At 29.3% G+C, this 19970-nt stretch overlaps 1 protein-coding gene across 1 annotated transcript; it reads left to right on the top strand.

Moving 5' to 3' along the window:
* The first annotated feature begins 572 nt into the window (after nucleotides 1–572).
* On the top strand, nucleotides 573–19958 carry LOC113793964 (uncharacterized). The gene is made up of 6 exons (XM_075820456.1): nucleotides 573–2197; nucleotides 2285–2727; nucleotides 2800–3153; nucleotides 12834–13053; nucleotides 13156–14018; nucleotides 17153–19958. Exons 1-6 carry the CDS (start codon nucleotides 2074–2076, stop codon nucleotides 19376–19378), a joined length of 4230 nt encoding a protein of 1409 aa, XP_075676571.1. The 5' UTR covers nucleotides 573–2073; the 3' UTR covers nucleotides 19379–19958.
* The last annotated feature ends 12 nt before the right edge of the window (nucleotides 19959–19970 follow it).

The following is a 19970-nucleotide window of genomic DNA, read 5'->3' as shown; positions in this document are numbered from 1 at the left end:
TGTTTTTGTTCAAAAAAAAATCAGGTAATACCCACTTATGTGTGTGTAAATAGTCGAATGTGAATATATTCAACAAAAAAAAACCGACACTATTGTGTGGATATAGAAATCATCAAAGATTTTTTTTTGGCTCTTTATTTGATTTGCTGTTGTTGTTGATGGAATCTTTTTTTGATTCTCAAAAAAAAAAATTGAATAATTTCTCTTTAACCCCGAACAAGCCAAGAAGTGAGAGTCAAACTTTTCTTTCTTTTTTTTCCGGCAAACAGAAAAAGAAATTTCAGCAACTCTTTTCAGTGGGCAATTCAATTCCATCACCATCATCATTGGTGATCGGAACAAATTGAACAGATTTTTTTTTTTTGTTGTTCGGGAAAGAAAAATCTTTTGTGAAACACAAAAGAAGAGACGAACGAACAAGCAAAAAGAGAAGAAGATCCAGAGAAAAAGCTAATATGGAATGTAATGAAACTAAGAAGATTTTTTGGTTGAAATAAAAGAGAAAAGAAAAGAAAATTTTTTTTTGGAAAATTTTTCTTTCTTTTTCATTTTCGCGATGTGAAATATATAATTTTCACTAACCGATCCATTCATATATATAAAACTAATCTTTTAAAAAGTTTGGCTGATGATTTTCATTTCAAAACAATTGTTTGGATGTCGACGAACGTCGAAACGAACGAACGACGGATAAGAATTTTGAATTTTCTTGAATTTTCTGATTTTTGAATTTTCTGATTTTTGAATTTTGCTTCAGCATCTGATATCCAATTATAACCGAAAGTTTTTATTTTCAAATTTTTCAATGATTTTTTCATAACTTTTTCTTATTTGGTTGGTGTGTCACACACTGGAAGAAAAAGGAAAAAATTCATCATATTTGCGTGCAGAAGATCAGCTTCAGGTGTGTCTGAATCTTCAAATCAACCAAAAAACAGAATGCCATCGAATTATACAATGGATCATTTGTGTGTTTGTTTGTTTGTTAAATGTGATTTAAAGTGACAATTTCCTTATCTTCTTGTTTAGAAAAATCATTTCATTGAAAATCATCATATTTTTGGCATTTTTTTTTTTGTTTTGTTAACGGGTATTTACATTTACACCTACAACAACCCAAGCACACCTGTTTGATTTGTTTAACTCGAAAATTGGGTTTTTTTTCATCCAAAAAAAATCTTGGATTTTTCGATTCATAAATTCATAATTCGACAATAATCGATTACTATCGATTGTTTCGTCCATCCTGATTGTTTTTTTTTGTTGTTTGAGCTAAAATCATCATCCGACCGAATTTATCGTTTTGTTTTTTTGTTTTTTTGGTTTTTTGGTTTTTCATTTTCTGCCTAATTGTTTCGCATCTTTTGAAAAAAGAAAAAAAATCCGAAGAACAAAAATTAGGTAACAAAAACAAAACAAAAGTGAAATTTGTTTGCCCGAACGGTGGTCACGACAATTTATTCGCCATTATTGCCCAACAAGTGTGTGGGTGTGATGTTCTTCAATCGAGAAAACCGAGAAAAGAAACCGAAAAGAAGACACGAAAATGAATTTATTTAAATGAAAAGTATCTTTTTTCTGCTTGCTGTGGTGATTATTTTTAAACCCATCATCATCATCATCAAAAACAACACGAAGATAGCAGCCAAACAAATTCGTGTTGAATTCGTGTTTTTGTTCGGACCATTTCTGAACAATTTTTAGAAAAAGAAAAACATTTTTCAATGGAAATAAAGATGGTCAACAGAAAAATCTCATCACACATCAACCAACCTAACCTAAACAATCATAATTGACATTTTTTTTTGTTGGTCAAAATCTGTGAATATTTATCATCGTCCGCATCATTTACTCCAGATAGTAGCCAGTGTTTTCTTTTAGCTGCTTCGTTTCTTTCAATGGTGGTGGTCTTTGAAATTTCATTTTTTTCGGTCAAGAATCTTATTCAAAAATTGAAAAAAAATAAATAATCGTGATCAACGAACAACGAACAAAACACCTTGAATAACACGAAAAAATAACAATCGTACAGACAAAGAGATTATCATTTTAAACGTACAAAATCTTTTGAAAATGGCAACCGAAATCAAATCTTTATCGACAGCAACAATGTTGTCGTCGTCGAGAAGAAAAAGTAATAGGAAAAACATTCATAACATTCATAATAACAATAATGTGATGTTGACAATAAAATCAGGTAATTTTTAATTAATGTTTTTTTCAGGTAAATTTTAATTAAATCTGATCCTTTTTTTTTTGTTTAACCCTTTTCAAACATTAATAGTTTTTATTATCATAATATTAATAATAAATATGATAAAATTTACAAATCAAATGATGATGTATCAAACAAATTCATCACCAGCTCCGTTACGTATTGGTAGAATACCATTAAAAGTACCAGTGATAAAAGGACGTGTACCATATGTAACATTCACTTCGACATCGAATGGTCAACAAATTTATTCATCATTAACTGATTCCGCTGCTGCATCCGCATCCACATCTGCGGCTGCCGCATCAACAACAACAAACGATGCAAAATCATCAACACAACCATTATCATCATCATCATCACCGACAACACCAACATATCAAACATATACGGAAAGACCAATATTGTTACAAAACAACAACAACAACAACAACAATGTTGTTTCAACAACAAAATTATCAAATTTAAATAACAATAAATTAAATCATCATCAACATTCTCGAATGATAAATGTATGTTTCTGTCTAATTACATAACATTTATGTTATTTTTAATGATCTTTTTTGTTGTTGTTAAACATTTAGGAAAACAACAATAACAAACAAATCATTCATAATAATGGCAATGGTAATGATAATGTTGGTGGTGGCGCTGGTGGAACATTACAACAACAACCACAAGCACAAGAATCTGGATCAAGTAAATTAATTTTACCGAATAGTAATAGTTTATCATCATCATCACCATCATTATCACCACCAAAGATAATAAATAATAACAATAACAATAAAAATATTGTTGCAGGTGGCCACCACCAACAACATCAATATCATCATCGTCATCAACAACAACAACATCGGCAACAACAACAATCATTATCACCATCATCATCATCATTATCTTTACAACCGGCAGGTCCAATCATCAAAAAGAAAATGGTAAGTTTTTCTTTTTTTCTTTTAAATTTTTGTTTTCAATGAAAAACTTTTTGATTGTTTTTTTCTCGCACACTGGCTACCTGTTATGAATTTTTATTTCGCTTTGTTCGGTTGTTTGCCCCCCATTACAATTTCATATTTTTGAGGTTAAAAATTTTTTTTCATGGGGAAAAGAAAAGAAAACAAAGAAACTTTTCTTTATTTTTTCATTGACAAAATCAACAGTGAAAAAAAAAGTGAAAATTTTTTTTCCCTGATCATCATCCACTTTATGATCTTCATTCCATTCATTCCATTGATGATGATCATCTTGCGGATGTGTTTTTTTGGATTTCTTTTGATTTTTTCTGCTGTTTTTGTTGTATTAAATTACACATACACACAATGAAATTTTTGAGAAAGAATTTCATTTTTCATCAATTCAAAAAATCTTTGATTTCAGAAAATGATGACTCTTGACTTTTGGATTTTTTTTTCTGTAGAAAAATGAAATGAAATGGATCGTTTCATTTTTCATTCTTTCTGATCGTTACCATTATCCATTGATGATGATAATGATGATCCTGATGATGATGGTGGCTATAATGATTGTCAATTGTCACCATCACTACTATCACCAAGTTTTTATTTGAACAAAATTTCATTAGACACATGGTGTATGTGTGAAATGTCGAAAATATCATTAAAAAATCTTGCAAAAATTGAATTGAATTTCAGTCAATTGAATTGAATTTGAGTCTAATTTGATTTTTTTTTACCTTTTCATTTTTTTTACCTTTCTTTCATTTCTTTCTTTATCATCATTATCAACAGGTAAAAAGAAGTGAGAGAAAATCATATTTTGACTCACTGAATGAATGAATGAATGAAAATGAAAATAGATTCATAGGAAATTTGTTGTTGTTGTTGATGATGATCATCATTGGTGATGATAAATTGTCACCATAAAATTTGAATTTTTTTTTTGTATTTTCTGTTCGAAATTTTCACTTTTATTCACCTGATTATCCATCAAATGGGGGGATATGAAAATATTTCATTCATTTTTTTGACCTGTCTGGTGTATGGTTTTTCTTTCTTTTTTTGAAAGTTTTGAAAAAAAAATTTGATTTTTATTGTCGTATTTTGAAGAAAACGAGGAAAAGTTTCACATGTGTGATGATATTGGTCTATTGATTGATTGATTGGATATCCAATCAATCAATGAAATCAATTGATGTGTCAAATCATGATAATAATGATGCATTTAATTGAGTGATTAAATTACATTTTATTGCTTGTTGTTGATTGTTGATTGTTGATTATTGTTCGGTTCTTTCTTCTTGATTTCTCTCATTTTTTATTGATTGATCAATCATCAATCAAATGATTATCGATGACTATTACAGATAATTATTTGATATCGATCACCAAAAGAATAAAAAACCCTAGAATTTCATAGAATTTTCAATCCGAAAATCCAAAAATATTGAATGATGAAACCCGGTAATAGATTTTTCTTCTCAAATCGAAGAAGGAGATATTTTTACATTGTTTTTCTTTTCGGGGATTTTTTCTTCACTGAATTTCCTGATTTTTGTTGATCCATTTGTGTTAGAAATGAAAATAAAACAAATGTTTTTTTTATATCCATCTAATAATGATCATCATCCATTTCATTTCAATGATCATCACATGGTGATATATGGATGGAGAGAAAAATGAAGGAAGGAAGGAAGGAAAGATCGCACCACACGGTATTTTTTTCCTTTATTGATTCTATTTGGATCATCATCATCATCATAGAGGGAAAAATGAAATGAAAAATCATAATGATGATGATGATAAACAACAAACAGAACAGAACAAACAAAAAAAACAAATCCTTAATGACACCTGTTGTTTGTTTGTGTTCAGGTAATGTGTTTCAGTGTGTGTGCGATATACACAATGATCATCAATTGATAGATTTTCTTTAGTTTTGTTTTCGTTTTCTATTCCTGTGTTTACAGTTTTTTTCATAAAACATGTTTTTTTACCTTTCTTTTCTCTTTCCTTTCCCCTTTCAAAGCCAATTTCTAGGCTTTGTTGTTTATTTAACCCCCATCTCTTTTTGTTTCCCCCGATTAGTAAGATGGATGTTCAATGATGATGATGATGATGATGATGAAAATAGGATTATATATTTCAAATAAAATATTTAAATTTGAAAAGAGAGAGAGAGAGATGCTCTATGAATTTGTTCATAAATTACCTGTGTGTTTCTTTGGTCAATATTTTAGTTTGATAATTTATCTATCTGTATTCCTTTGTGTGTGTCTGTGTCCGAAATATACAAAAAAAATTAATTAAATGTCTATTATAATCATCTCTCTCTCACCACACACACACACCTACACACCTTTATTCATTTCCTTATGGTCTGCATTATTTAAATATTTTTCTATTTTGATTTTCTTTCTTCTTTGGTGAAATATGCTTTCTGTGCCAGGTAAATAGATTTTCCAAAAACCAATCCATCCATCCATCATGATCATGATGTAAAATAAGAAACATATCCTATTCGTTTTGTTTCTATGACTGGATTTCACTTGGATTTTTGATCTAATTTTCATTCTTTTCATTAAATTCGCTTATTGATTGATGATAATGATGATGATGGCGGTGTTGATGGTGGTGATGAAAACAAGATCAATTCGGTTACATTATCGAAATTGTTTCTTTTTTTTCCAATTTTCCAATTTCATTCGCAAAACGAACAGGATAAATATCATTTCGGTTCGTTATTGGTAGTAACTTGTTTCATCATCATCATCATCATTTTGATTGGATCAAAATCGATCGATCGATCGATTGGATCGATTCGTTTTCTTCAATAATTTCTTCAATTATCTTCTTCTAGCATTGATGATGATGATGATGATAATGATGAATGTCGACAGGACAAAACGATCATCATCATCATATAATAAATATTCGTTTTTTGTTTATCAGTTTCCATTTTTCCAATTTCACTTTTTTTTGAATTTCCAAAAGAAAGAAAAAACTAAAAATATCGAAACAAAATGAAAATATCGATTGTATCGATATTGATGATGATGATGAGAATAGCCAAAATGATTATTAGATATCGATAACAACAACAACAGACAACAGACAAAATATTGTCGAAACGATCACTATCCGATACTATCGATTCTTATTATCATCATCATCATACGATTATTTTCGATTTCGAATGTTGCATTGTTATATCCAATGATCCAATGATGATGATAAAATCAAAGACAGAAAAAATTTGTTTTGAATGAAATTCGGCTTCTGTTTTTCTTAGCCAAGCAATAAATATTTTTATTATTATTAGGTTTTTTGTATCGAAAATCTTATCCGAAAAAGATGTTTTTTTGAAGAAAAAAAAGACAATCCAATAGGCAATCATAGTTGTTATCTTCAATCATTTCAATTCAATGAATTGATTGTTGTTGTTGTTGCTGTTTGGGATCAATAACAACAACAATATTTTTCTGTTTTTTGTTTTGTTTTCAGTCGTTGAACCAAACAAAAGAACAGGAAACCAGGATTCGATGTTTTTTGTTTTGTTTTGTTTTGTTTTCGGGAAAGATTTTCCTTTTTTCGTTTTCGGGCAATTTTCCTGAAAACATTGTTTTCATTTTTATCGAAAAAAATTTTCTTTAAAATTTTTTTGTTACTTGAAATAATGATTGATCAATCAATCAATCAATTGGATAGTTTTTGACAATCATCAACAATCCTCATATTGCACAAAAAAAAACTGTAATTTCCTTCTTGCTCGTGCAATACGCGTGTTTTGTTGTTCTCGTTGTTGTTGTTGTTGTTCATACTGTCATCATCATCATCAATGAGTTTCTTTCTTCACAAAAATGACAAAGGTAATCAATATATATAGCCCTATTGTGTCAGAGATGAATGTTCCATTTGGAACATTTTCTTTCTTTCTTGGCTTTTTTTGACCTTAATTTTTTTTAGCAGAAAAAACTTGAAAAAAAGTCAAAAATCTTATCAGTGATGATCAGTGATGATTGACTTTTGACTTATGAAGGAAGGAAGAATGGAATTATGGAAAAGAATTTCTTCTTCCACACAGAGAAAAAAAGTTTTGATATGATTAAAATCAACGAAACAGAAAAACAATTTTCTTTTCGTTACCTTTTTGAAGCTATTAAGCTATAACTAGTTAAGGTTAAATGATTAATGGTAAATGTTCTTCTTGTTGCAAACAGTTAACACACAGTTAACCTTAACGGTTTTAATTTGTTTTTTATTCGTTTGTTTGTTTGTTTGTGCTGATTGATGTGGTTAATTTAGAAGAAGAAGAAGTTCATCGAGATAATATTTTTTATAATTAGCCAACAGAAAACACAGAAAAAACAATAATTTTTCATTTCATTTTCATTTCGGGTTTAATTATCATTATCATTAGCTACTTATTACAGAGAGAGAGAGAGAGAGAGAGAGAGAGAGAGAGAGAGAGAGAGAGAGAGAGAGAGAGAGAGAGAGAGAGAGAGAGAATGGCATTTTACCTCGGCAAAATAATACTTGAAGAAAACTCAAATTATTATCATCATCATAATCATTGTTTTAAATTATTAAATCGTGATGATTTTGTTTGCTTTTTTGTTTTGTTTTGTTTTGTTCTACGTTTGTGTTTGTTTATTTTGGATGTTTTGAAAACGAAACGAAGAAGAAGAAAGAAAACAAAACGATTTTTTCGGGTTTATCAATAAACCCTAGAAAAATGACTTTCAATGAATCTTTATTTTTTTCGAGATTTTCACATAAGAAAAAACTGAAATCTTGAAAAATCTTTTTTTCTTTTCTTCGAGGTTGTTTTGTTTGTTGACCAAGACGACGAAGAAGAAGAATACCTTCTTCTTCGTTGCCCTGTTTTGACAACATAATTTCTTTTTTACTTTTACTTTGCTGGATTCATTTTGTTTTGCATTCATTTTGTTTTGCATTCATTTTATTCGTTTCTCTTTCTCTCCATCACTCTCTATTGATATTCACACACACACACAACAGTGATTTCCATCGCAAACAAACAAAAAATCAATCAATCAAAATATTCATATATATAGAGTGATTTGATTGATTGATTGATTGATCTGTTGCTGTTCTGTTGTTGTTGTTTTCAATAGGATGGATAAGGTAGAAAAAAAAATCTAATCTCCCTATCTCACTTGCTTGCTTACCTGCTGCATCTTCGATCCTTTCAAAAAAAAAAAAAAAAAAAATTGAAATGAATTTGCTGATGCTCACCACACACACACACACAAGCAGAACAAACAAAACAAAACAGATCGAGGAAGACATCGATCCTACCCGATTGATTCGGGCGGCTGATATGGTAAAAAAAAATCATCGTAGGTGTTTTTTTGTGTTTGATCATCTAGCTTCGTTGTTGTTTTTCTGATTTAGTTTTGTTTTTCTTCATCACCTGATGTGATCAACAACAACAACAACAACAACGAATGTTTGTTTTGTTTTGTTTACCTGCTGCTGTGTCCGATAATGATAACACAAACACACACACCGAGAAAATGAAATTTCGTTTTTTTCGTCGGGAATGTCCGATCTGATCCGATCTATCATTATTTTCTGTTTTTGCACATCTTGAAGAAACAAAATCTTTGTTTTGGGCCAGGATTTTCATTCGATCGATCGATGATTATGATGATTATTGGATGGCTAAAATAGTACCATATCACCACCACCACCACCACACACATTGTTGGATTTTTTGTTTTGAATATAATCCATTTCTCGTGCATGGATCACAAAAATGTTTGTTTTTTGGAAGATTTTTGAGGCTGAATCTTGAAGATTTTCAAGATTAAATTCATGGAATCTCTGTATCCTTGTAGCACATCTTTTTGTTTCACAAATGACGTGCAAAAATAGTTGGCGAGAAAAAAAAACAATATTTCCATTTCACTATAGCAAACTTGTTTTTGAATTTTTTTTTCAAAATAAAAATAAAGATAACAATCATCATCATCATCATCATTAAAATCATTTTATGATTGACTAACTGAATGACTTACTGAATGAATGACTGAATGATGATGTCAATTCAATTCATTTGATTACATATAGCATATATGATAACAACACATACCGAGAGAACACCGACACACGCAATCTATTTTGTTTCGGTCATTTTCATCATTTGGAGATTTACCATTTGATTGTTGTTTTTTCCAACCAATCAGTTCGAACCAAAACAGCAAAAAAAAGCTAATCAATTTGTTGCTACCTTTTTTTTTCATTCGTTTCATTATTTTGACATCTTGATGACTATGGTGACTGCTGTGTGGTGGCTACTGAGATTTTTTTTGTTTTCCCCAATCAAATCAATCAATCAATTGAATTTTTTTTGTTATCAATAATTTTTTTTTCACTGAAAAAATGTCAGAAACGAAAAACTAATTAATGTTTTTTTTTGTTCCTGTGTGTTGTTTCTGTCGCTGATGTTTCCTGATTCAGAAACAGAATTTGTTGATTTTTGATTTTTTAAAAATTTTCAAAATTAAAATTTTTTTTCAAAAAATCCAGTTTTTCCCTGTCGGTCTGTCTCTTGGTTGTTTGGTGATTGATCATTTCATTTCATTTTCATTCATTCAACACTTTGCTATTTCGAAGGGAAAAAGTTCAATTCACAATGATGATGATGATGATGAAAACAAAACAACCAACAAAAAAATGATGCATTCCCGATGCTTAGGCATACAATCAATGAAAAGAAACGAAATGAAAAGCAAAAGCAAATGATGAAAGTGATGAAGATTCTTGAAACTTTTTTTTCTGACCAGAAAAAATCTTATTTATCTTTTTCATTCGAGCTATTATCATCATCATCATCTTTTTGATTGTCTCTAATTTTAGCCACCATCATCACCACACACGCATCATCAACATTATCATTATTTGATTGTCTCCATCATCATCAAATCATCATTTTGATGATAACAATGTATCTAAGTGTCGCACCTTAGTGTGTCCATTTTTGCTTCGAAATTTTTCATTTTTTGAAAACAAAAAAAAAATGAATAAAAATAACTTTTGGTAAAACCGGTGTGTTTGTTCATCATGATTTTTCAATGAAAAAATCTTTTTTTCAATCAAAAAAAGGTGGTGATTGGTGAAAATAGCCAGAACAATTGTTTTGTTAAAATAGTCATTTTCGCCACCAACAGAATATTAAAACAAATCGATCGATCGATTGATTGATTTTTGTGTTGTCTGTTTTTGGAGGTTATGAAAATGTTTTACCGTTTGTTTTTGCTATGAAATTCAAGATTAATTTTCTTCCAAAGTTTTTATTTCCGTTTTTTTTTCTGTTCATCTTTTTCTTTGTTTTGATGGATGCTTTTCAAGTCTGTGTGAAAAAAACAACGGATTCTACTTTGTAATGAAAAATTTGTATTGACCGACCATGATGATGATGAAATGTGGCAAAGTTTATCACCGACAAACATACACAGATAATGAAAATTTTCGTTGCTTGTTTGTTTGTTTGTTCATCCATTCATTAATGAAAATGGCATAGTTTTTTTTCTACATCCGATAAGATTATCATCATCATCATCGTGGTCTTCTTCATTGTCAGATGGTTATAAGAGATTCGGTAATAAATCTAACCACAGTTGGCCTTTGTGTGTTTGTGTGTTTGTGTAATAGTAAAACACAAAACAGACAAATTGATGTTATCCACAATCATCATCATCATTTTATGTTTGTTTTGTTTGTTTTTCTTCCATGGATGTGCAAAACAAGCAAGCAAAATACAAAAAGATTGAGGATTTTTTTTGGAATTAGCCAAAAAGAAAAATCAATTTACATCTTTTCACAGGTTTTTTATTTGTTTTGTTTTATTGTTTTTTCTCTGTTTTGTTTGTTTGTTTGCTAAATCAATTGATTAATTCAAAATTATCATTTCAAAATGATGAATTAATTTTTCGAGCCAAAATCAATTTGCATAATTATTTCCCTACAATTTTGACCCAAAAATTTCATTGATGATCTGATCAGCAACAAGTGAATCTGGCTGATCACGAGGGCAATCACAAAATCAAAAATCAATTTTTGACATTTTCCATTGGATTCGCTTCGGAAACATTTCATTTTTCCAGATTTTTGTTTCACACCGAAAAACAGAAAAGGATTTCAAATGTTTTCGCTTAAATTCAATTGAATTTTCATTCATTCATAAATATTTTGATTCAATCATCATCATTATTTGATGTGAAAAAACAGCTAAATGTTTTTTCGCACAAACAAAAAAACATTTGATGAATTTTTGGCAAAATTGAAAATGAAATTATTCAGCCAGCCATATTTGCTTTTGTTTGAAATGGCGATGATTTGCGAATTGAATGATTTTTAAATCTTTCATTCAAAGGTTTTTTTCCCATATTTTCGCTCTCAAATGTTTAATGATCTTTTGTTTTTTTCAATCATATTTTGTTTGATGTTGTTGATGATGATGATGATGATGGCTATTATCATCATCATCATCATCATGGCAAAATGGTATCAATGAATGGTATTTCCTTGTTTTCGTTTTTCAATTTTCAACAAATCTGAATTTATTACCATCATCATCATCATCGCTTTAATCGATAATGTGTGATGAATATTTTTCTTTTCTTCTTCTTTTCTTGAATAAATCATTTTCATAATTGACAGCAGCAGCAGCATCAAGAAACAGATCAGCAACAACAAAAAGTGAAAAAAGTAGGATGATTTCCAGAAAGAAAGGAAAAAATGATGTTTTCTCTTTTGTCTGTTTGTTTGTTTGATGATTTCATTGAATTTTTTTTTTTGTTCTTTGATTGTAATGTTCCGGCTTTGTTTCTTCTCTGTTTTCTGATGTTTACTGTTTTGTTTCTAATCTTGTTTATTAATTTAAAAAGAAACTCTTTTTTGTGTAACGGTGTTGGTGACCTATGATGATGATCTCGTGATTCTATGTCGATTTTTTTTCATTTGATTGAAATGTCATTTTGGATTTTGTTTTTTAATTTTCAAAAAACAACGATTGATTGATTCGATTCCCTTTTGAATCGAATCAATCATTGAATGTTCACACAAACAACTTGACTGACTGGCCAATCAACATCAGACAACTGACCAATCGACACACACAACACATTGAAACAATCAATTGGATATGGGAAATGGAAATTTTGTTTTTTTTTGAAATTTTTGAAATTTTTCATATTTCTTCTGTCACCATAATTCTAATCAATCACAAAAGTAACAACAACAACAATTTGTTGTTGTTGTCCAAGAAGTTCCGCATTCGATGATTGTCACCAAAAAAAATGACCAGTTCAGTTCCCAGTTGATCATCATCATCAGGTTTTTTTTTGCTGATCACTTCTGTTTTCGAAAAGATCTGTTCGATCATCATTATCGATCAAAGAAAAACAAGGGAAAATTTCATTTGATTGATTTGAACTGATCATAGGAAAAACAAAATTTTTATTGTTTGTTTGTTTTCCATCATCAAATCTGGCAAGAAAAACAATAGAATTTTTTTCTGTGATCCTATCCAGATTTGATAATTTCCATAAATTTTTTTTTCCGTAAAGATTTTCCATTACAAAAATGATAATGATTTTTCCATTTTCTTCTTTTTTTTCTCATAAAAATAGAATCGTTTTCCATTAAACGAATTGGTCAATGTAATTGCACAAGCAGCAATCAATGGTGATATACCATTCAATAAAGTTGATCTAAATAAACCATTTAAAATGCAACAATTACAAATACCAATATTATTATTACGCCCGGAAGATATTTATAAAGCATCTGGTAGTAATAATATTAATTTTAAATTGATAACCGCACAACCGATTCGGATACCGATTTATGGTAAGTTTTGATTTTTTTTCCCGCTTTTAAAACTTTAAAACTTTTAAAATTTTAAATTTTCGCTTGATTTTTGATTCAATCTTTCTCCCTTTCCCTAAATAGACGAACCAATCAATAATCAAAATCAGAATCAAAATCGTTATCATCAGAATAATCAAAATCAACAACAACGAAGACCAAGTATACATAATCGTCAACGACAACGTGATTATAATCAATTTAATCAATATCATCGTCATCAAATGATGACCAATGTTGGTCGGCAAATGATGAATTTTAATAATAATAATCGTCCACAACAACAACAACAACCGCAGCAGCAACAACAGCAACAACAATTTATGCCACAATCAAATTATATGGCTAATAATTATCCAAACATGCAACAAGTTTCAGCGCCACCACCCCCACCACCGCAGCAACCATTTAGACCTAATAATAATGGTGGTCCACCACCACCACAACAATCATCACAACCAAATTTTGATCCAAATTATTATCGTCCAAATGATAATAATAATAATGGTGGTAATAATAATTTTAATAATTTTGGTAACAACAATTTCAACAACAACAATATGAATGAAATGAAAATGAATGATCCATATGTATTGTTCAATAGTGGTAATGGAAATGGTGGTCAAAAACATCCAAAATTAGATTTTCGTAATCCACCACCACCACCACCACCACCAATGATCAATAATCCACAACCGAATCCATCATCGGTAGCACCACCACCACAGCATTATCAAGGACCAAATCGTCCACCATCATCACAACAATCAATTAAACATTTCAATAATATCGATATCAACTATAATAATAATCAAAATAATCATATAAAAGATAATTTTAATAATAATAATAGTAATAATATAAATCATAATAAAAATCATCAAGATGATAATAATAATAATAATAACAACAACGATTATCATAGTCAAAATATAAATATTAATCAGGTAATCACGACAACCAGAGAATTACCTGGCCGATTAATAATGATGAATAATAATAATAATTTAAATAATAATAATAATGATAATGATAAAAAATCTAAAATTATAAAATCTACAAATGATAATAATTCAAATTCTAATTATAATTCAAATAATAATCAAATTACAAAACGTATAGTGAATATGAGAAATATGAATATGAACAATATGATGATGCTGAAAATCAATAATCATCGTAGAAATCAATATAATCGATTTCGTAATTAAATTAAATCGATCCAATGTTAATTAGTTAATTAGACAACCACATGCAGATACACAGAACACACACACACAATTCTTTTTTTCATTTGTTTTTTTTATAGATCGATTAGAAATTTTTTTTTGATTCATAAGTAGGTATGATGTTTGTTTGTTTTTTTTGTTTTTTTTTAACTATTTTTCCCCTTCTTGTTCTTCTCGCTAACACGGTCAACTCCATTCATTCTCTTCATCTAATCAATAATCAATAATAATCTTGTTCACACCACCACCACCACCTTCAAATCACCGCTATTTTTTTTAAATATTAACTCACCAAACGTTCACTCACAATCATATTGCATCCTGAAGTATTTACTAATCATGATTAATCAAATAATCAATCAATCAATTGATTTTATATTCAAAGATTTAACTAATTAATTCATCATTTACTTATGTGATTCGGTGATTTTTTTTTGGTGTGGTGTGGATGCTAAAAATGATTATTATTTAAGAGAATGGAGATGAATCTTACTTCGTTTTTCAGCTGAAGATAACCGTGTTTCTGTATATATACAGAGAGAAAGGGGAATTAGATTTGGTTTTTGATTTTTGATTCTCAGTTACAATCACGAAAAAGAATAATGATGATGTTATCAATTCTATCTCTTATATAATTGGATAACCGCGAAAAAAAACAAAGAAATAAGAAAAAAAACACAAATATTTTCATCTAAATCTGATTCTGATGATGATAATAATGATGATAATTGATGACCTTAATAACTCTAAATATGAAAACTTGAAAAACAAAACAAAGAAACAATGATGCAAATGACATGATGTCTTTCTTTTTGTTTCAAAAGAAAAAAAAATTCAAATGACATCATCAAGATGATGAATAATTTAATTTTTCAAAAATCTCTTGATTTATTCATTATAATCATATGTGATTAGATTTTTCATAATCATCATCATCATCATAATTATTCAATTATGCAAATGTGTTTTTTTTTTTGCATTTCACATTCTATTTTTGTATAATTCAAGTGAAGAAAAAAACAAATTTGAAAAAAGTATATCAAGGGAAACAACAACAACGCTGAATTATTGATTTTGTCCAGAGCAAAATTCAATGTTTTTTTTTTCTTCATTTTGTTGTCGTTTGTTTTCTTGGCACGTAATATATCCATTTTTAGCCTTAAATTGATGATGATGATGATGATCAACTGGTCAAACCAGGAACAGGATATATACCCAATATAGTAGACAGCAAACAAACAACAAACAACATCCAATTCAATTCAAAAAAACAAAAAACAATCCAATGTTTTTTTTTCTGTATCAAACAAACAAGAAACAAGTAAACATAAAATCAAATAACGATCATCATAATCATCATGATTATATGATGATTATGATGATGATTGTCGTTGTCGTTGTATAATGGTCAATAGCTGGCTAACGAAGAAGAAGAAAAAGAAGATTATCCCATTCAATTCAATTCACTTTTTTTTTAAAATTTTTCTTTAATTTCTTTCTATTTGCCGGCCATTCAGGTTCGTTTCACTTTCATTTCGTTTCACTTGTAAATCGAATCAAAAATTGTACAATAATTTCTTCTCTGTCTCTTTTTATTTGATTGCATAGATACCAATTGAATTGTAAAAAATTTACTAAAATAGCCATCAAAAAAAATGATGATAATAATACACACACACAAACACACAGTAGTAATAAATAAATATGACAATAGATCAGGATATATGGTCATCATCATCGTTGTTGTTGTTGTTGTTGTTGTTTGGGATATTTTCGTTTTCGTCTAGTCTGTTGTTGTTGTTGTTCATAAAGTTCCAAACAAACAAAAAAAAAAACAGAGATCCCCATTGAATTCTTTGAACTGACCAGAAGAAAATCCTATGATTATGAAATGAAATGAATGGTGAATGAATGATGAACAACACAACATAAGCAAAACTTTGCCAGGTAGCTTATCATTAGCTTTCGCTTTCTATTTTGGTAAGATTTTTATTGAATTATTTCAGGTTTTTTTTTTCTCGTTTATCGACAGACAGGACAGGTAGAAAGAGTAAAACCCTTTTTTTCTGGGATAATTTACGAATTTCCTAATCATCATTTATCATAAATTATGTTGTTTGGTTGCTTGGTGGCTACCAATTTGATAATGATGATGATAATGATGTTTTGGAGAAAACACACACTTACACAAATAAAATTCTATTCTCATTCTCACTATACGTTTGTTGTTGAAAAATTTCAGGTAAAAAAAGATTCAAATTGAAAAAAACCCTGAAAATTTTTTCTCGGTTTTTAAATCACAAAAATTAGTTCATTATCCGGATGCATGATTGATCAAGCCAATCGTTTTCTTCGTTTTTTTCTTTTTTGCTTTCAATCAATCAATCGAATCGAATCCATCAATCAAATTGGTCAGAGCAGAGGCAACAAAAATTAGCCTTTAAATCATTTATGGCAATATTTCTTATTTTTTTTTGCACTGATGCACTGACCATCATCGATGATGATGAACGATTATGAACGATGCTAAAACAAAAAATGAAATTTTTATTCAAATTTGGCTTGATATTTTAAGGAAAGGTTTGATCGATATTCAATTCTCTGCTGTTTGTTGATCTATTTGATCTTTCGGATATTTGTTGTTGTTTTTGTGTGAGATTTTTTCATTTTGTTTTATTGATCCCAACAAAAAAAAAATCGATTTGATCGATCTGATCGATCTGAATGATTAATCATTTGATAATAATAATAATAATGGTCGTTTGTTTATTAATTTGCATATTTTTTTCCTCTGTTGATAATGGTGTTGATTAATCTTTTTGTATTTTTGGATTTTTTTTTCGTTCTTATAGATTCCATTACAAAAACCTGATGCAATGAAAATTATACCTGCACCTAAATTAGATAAACCGGGTGAAGAAAGATGGCCAGATAATAATAATTTATTATTGGAAAATGATTTTAATAATAATCAACAAAAACAACAACAACAACAACCAAGACAACAACAACAACGTTCACCACCATATTCAGAACATCATCATCATCATGTTGATGATAATAATAATGATCAACGACAACAACAACAACACGGTAGCTACAATAATGGTGAAACTTCGCCAAACGATCCAAATAGTAATATTATGCAACAACAACAACAACAACAACAAGGCACACCTAAAAAACGAACTCGTCCTGTAATACGAATAAAAGCCGATCGTCCACCAATACGTATAAATTCAGTTGGTCAAATTAAACTGAAAGCCGAAAGACAAATGCGTTTAAAACCTAAAATACGTTATCTGGATAAAAATAAAGAAATTCCAATCGACAACGATAATAATGATGGTGATGATAAAAATAATGCTTCTGATGACAATACTGATGATGATGATAATGGTGAAAGTTATGAAAAACAACCGGAACCTAGTTCAATAAATCCACGTGTTCATCATCATCATCACCACCAACAACAACGTGGACAACATAAAAAAATAATGACAGCACATTCACCCGGTCCAACACGTTCGAAAATAATACCGGAAAAATATTTACAAAATATGCCACCATTAAGAAATTTAGATGATAATATTAATACACCGCAATCATCACCACCACAACGAACTACACCATCATCATCATATGGCAGTGGTGGTAATGGTGGTAAAAAATATACACCATCATCATCGATGAATTATGATCAACAACAGATAACACGTTATAATTATAAAAATAAACCAACAACAACAACAATGAAAACATTGAAATTATCATCGCCATCATCAGGTCATCATCAACACCAACACCACCATCAACATAATATTCGTTCAAAATTAAATGACGATAATGATAATAATGGTAAATTTGAACCAATTTATCGTCCATCATCTTCGTCGTCTTCGAAACCATCTTCATCTTCATCGTATAGTGATAGTGATTCATCGGGTGAAGAATCTGGATCTGGATCAAAATCTGCTGGACATCGACCAATGACCATACGTACATCGGAAGGTCTTGAACAATTAGAAAAAAATAATTATGATAAACAATTATTAAAAACATTAAAAAATTTAATGGTTACCGGTGGTAAACGACATAAATTAGATTTTGAAGATAAAGAAGAAGGTGAAATTCATCGTATACAATCAAAAGGTAAAATACCTGAAAAATATTTAAAACAATTTCCAAGTGAAGATAGTAGATATCATCAACAACATTCACATTCATCAAATTCTGATCAAGATCCGGATCTAAATAATAATAATAATAATGATAATTCGGATTTAGATGATAATCAAAGTTTAGGATCAACATATCAGGATTATGATACAAGAAATAATGGTAAATTATCAAATGAACCATCATATGAAGATATGGGTGATGATCTAAATGATGATACTTCAGATAGTTCAGATGAACATTATGAATCGATACGTCCATCACCAACACCACAATCGCAATCATCGATTCGATCATCGATGATACGTCGATATCGTGTAAAAGGTTATGATCCAAATTATGAATATATTGGTCCGGAACCAAATTCAGCTGAATCAGAACAAATTAATCATCATCATCATCTTTTAGATTTAAATGATATGGAACAACCAACAGCAGCAATAACCGAACAAATTGGTCATGATGGTCGTAAGGTAAAAACCTATGTACTATCAGGTGTTTATAGGAAAAAAGTTGATGAAATTTTACGAAATGATCATACTGATGGCGATGATGATGATGATGATGGTGGTTCATCATATTCATCCGATCATGCTGATGAATCAAGACAAATTGTACATTTTTTCAAACCAAACGATAATGTTGTTAATGGTGATGAACAAAAATTACATGATTTATTGGAAAAATGTGATGATGATCCAAATGTCGATTCGAATTCTTCAGTTGATCAACAAACAACATTATCATCATCATCAACAACATTGGCTGTTCCGGATACAACAACAATAACAACATCACCATCACCAATACCATCATCATCAACATCTGTCAGTGATATTTCTTCTGCACTTTCATCATCGTTACCATCAAATATTTTCTTTTCTAAGTCGTCTGTCTAGGTAAAATGAAAAGATCCAATTTTTTTTTTCGTGCCAAGCCAAGTTTTATTTTTCTTTTTTTTCTTGTTCCCTTTAAAACAAAATGAAACAAAAAAACAAACAATGAAACACACACCAACACCCACACACACTACTTACCGGAAAAATCAAAATCTGACAATTTTCTTCATTTTCATTTCATTTTCTTGTCTTTGCTTACTTCTTCTTTTGTTTCATTGCTTATTTTTTTTCCCCACAAAAAAATCATTTAAATTATATCAAATACATACCATAACATACATACATAGATTTAGTGTTGTTCTTCATAAGATTCTCTCATTTTTTTCATCAATTCAATTCATCATTCTTTTCATTATCAAACTTTTTTTTTCTTCAAAATATCACACATGATTTTTTTTTTCTCTCTCTCTCTCTGCTGTTGAATATGATGATCATCACATTAATATTATTCATCACTTTATCAAATTATTATTATTCATCATCATTATCATTTCATTATATTATTGGATTCAAATTTTATTTTATTTAAAAAAAAAGAAAATCAAAAAATATTTTGTAAATAAAAAAACAAACTTTTTTTTTTACTGAATTT

This window comes from Dermatophagoides pteronyssinus, unplaced genomic scaffold, assembly GCF_027571235.1.
Source record: "Dermatophagoides pteronyssinus isolate colony J.1.1.1.1 unplaced genomic scaffold, Derpt_VIB-CSIC_2022.12 sq0006, whole genome shotgun sequence".
Classification (NCBI taxonomy): Eukaryota; Metazoa; Arthropoda; class Arachnida; order Sarcoptiformes; family Pyroglyphidae; genus Dermatophagoides; species Dermatophagoides pteronyssinus.
This window is presented reverse-complemented; position numbering and strand designations above follow the sequence as displayed.

Bases quoted from the DNA above. Each gene is read 5' to 3' on its own strand.
- LOC113793964 (XM_075820456.1), top strand. From the start codon at position 2,074: ATGGCAACCGAAATCAAATCTTTATCGACAGCAACAATGTTGTCGTCG. The intron at 2,198-2,284 runs GTAATTTTTAAT...AAACATTAATAG, and splicing joins GATGTTGACAATAAAATCAG to TTTTTATTATCATAATATTA. The intron at 13,054-13,155 runs GTAAGTTTTGAT...TTCCCTAAATAG, and splicing joins GATTCGGATACCGATTTATG to ACGAACCAATCAATAATCAA.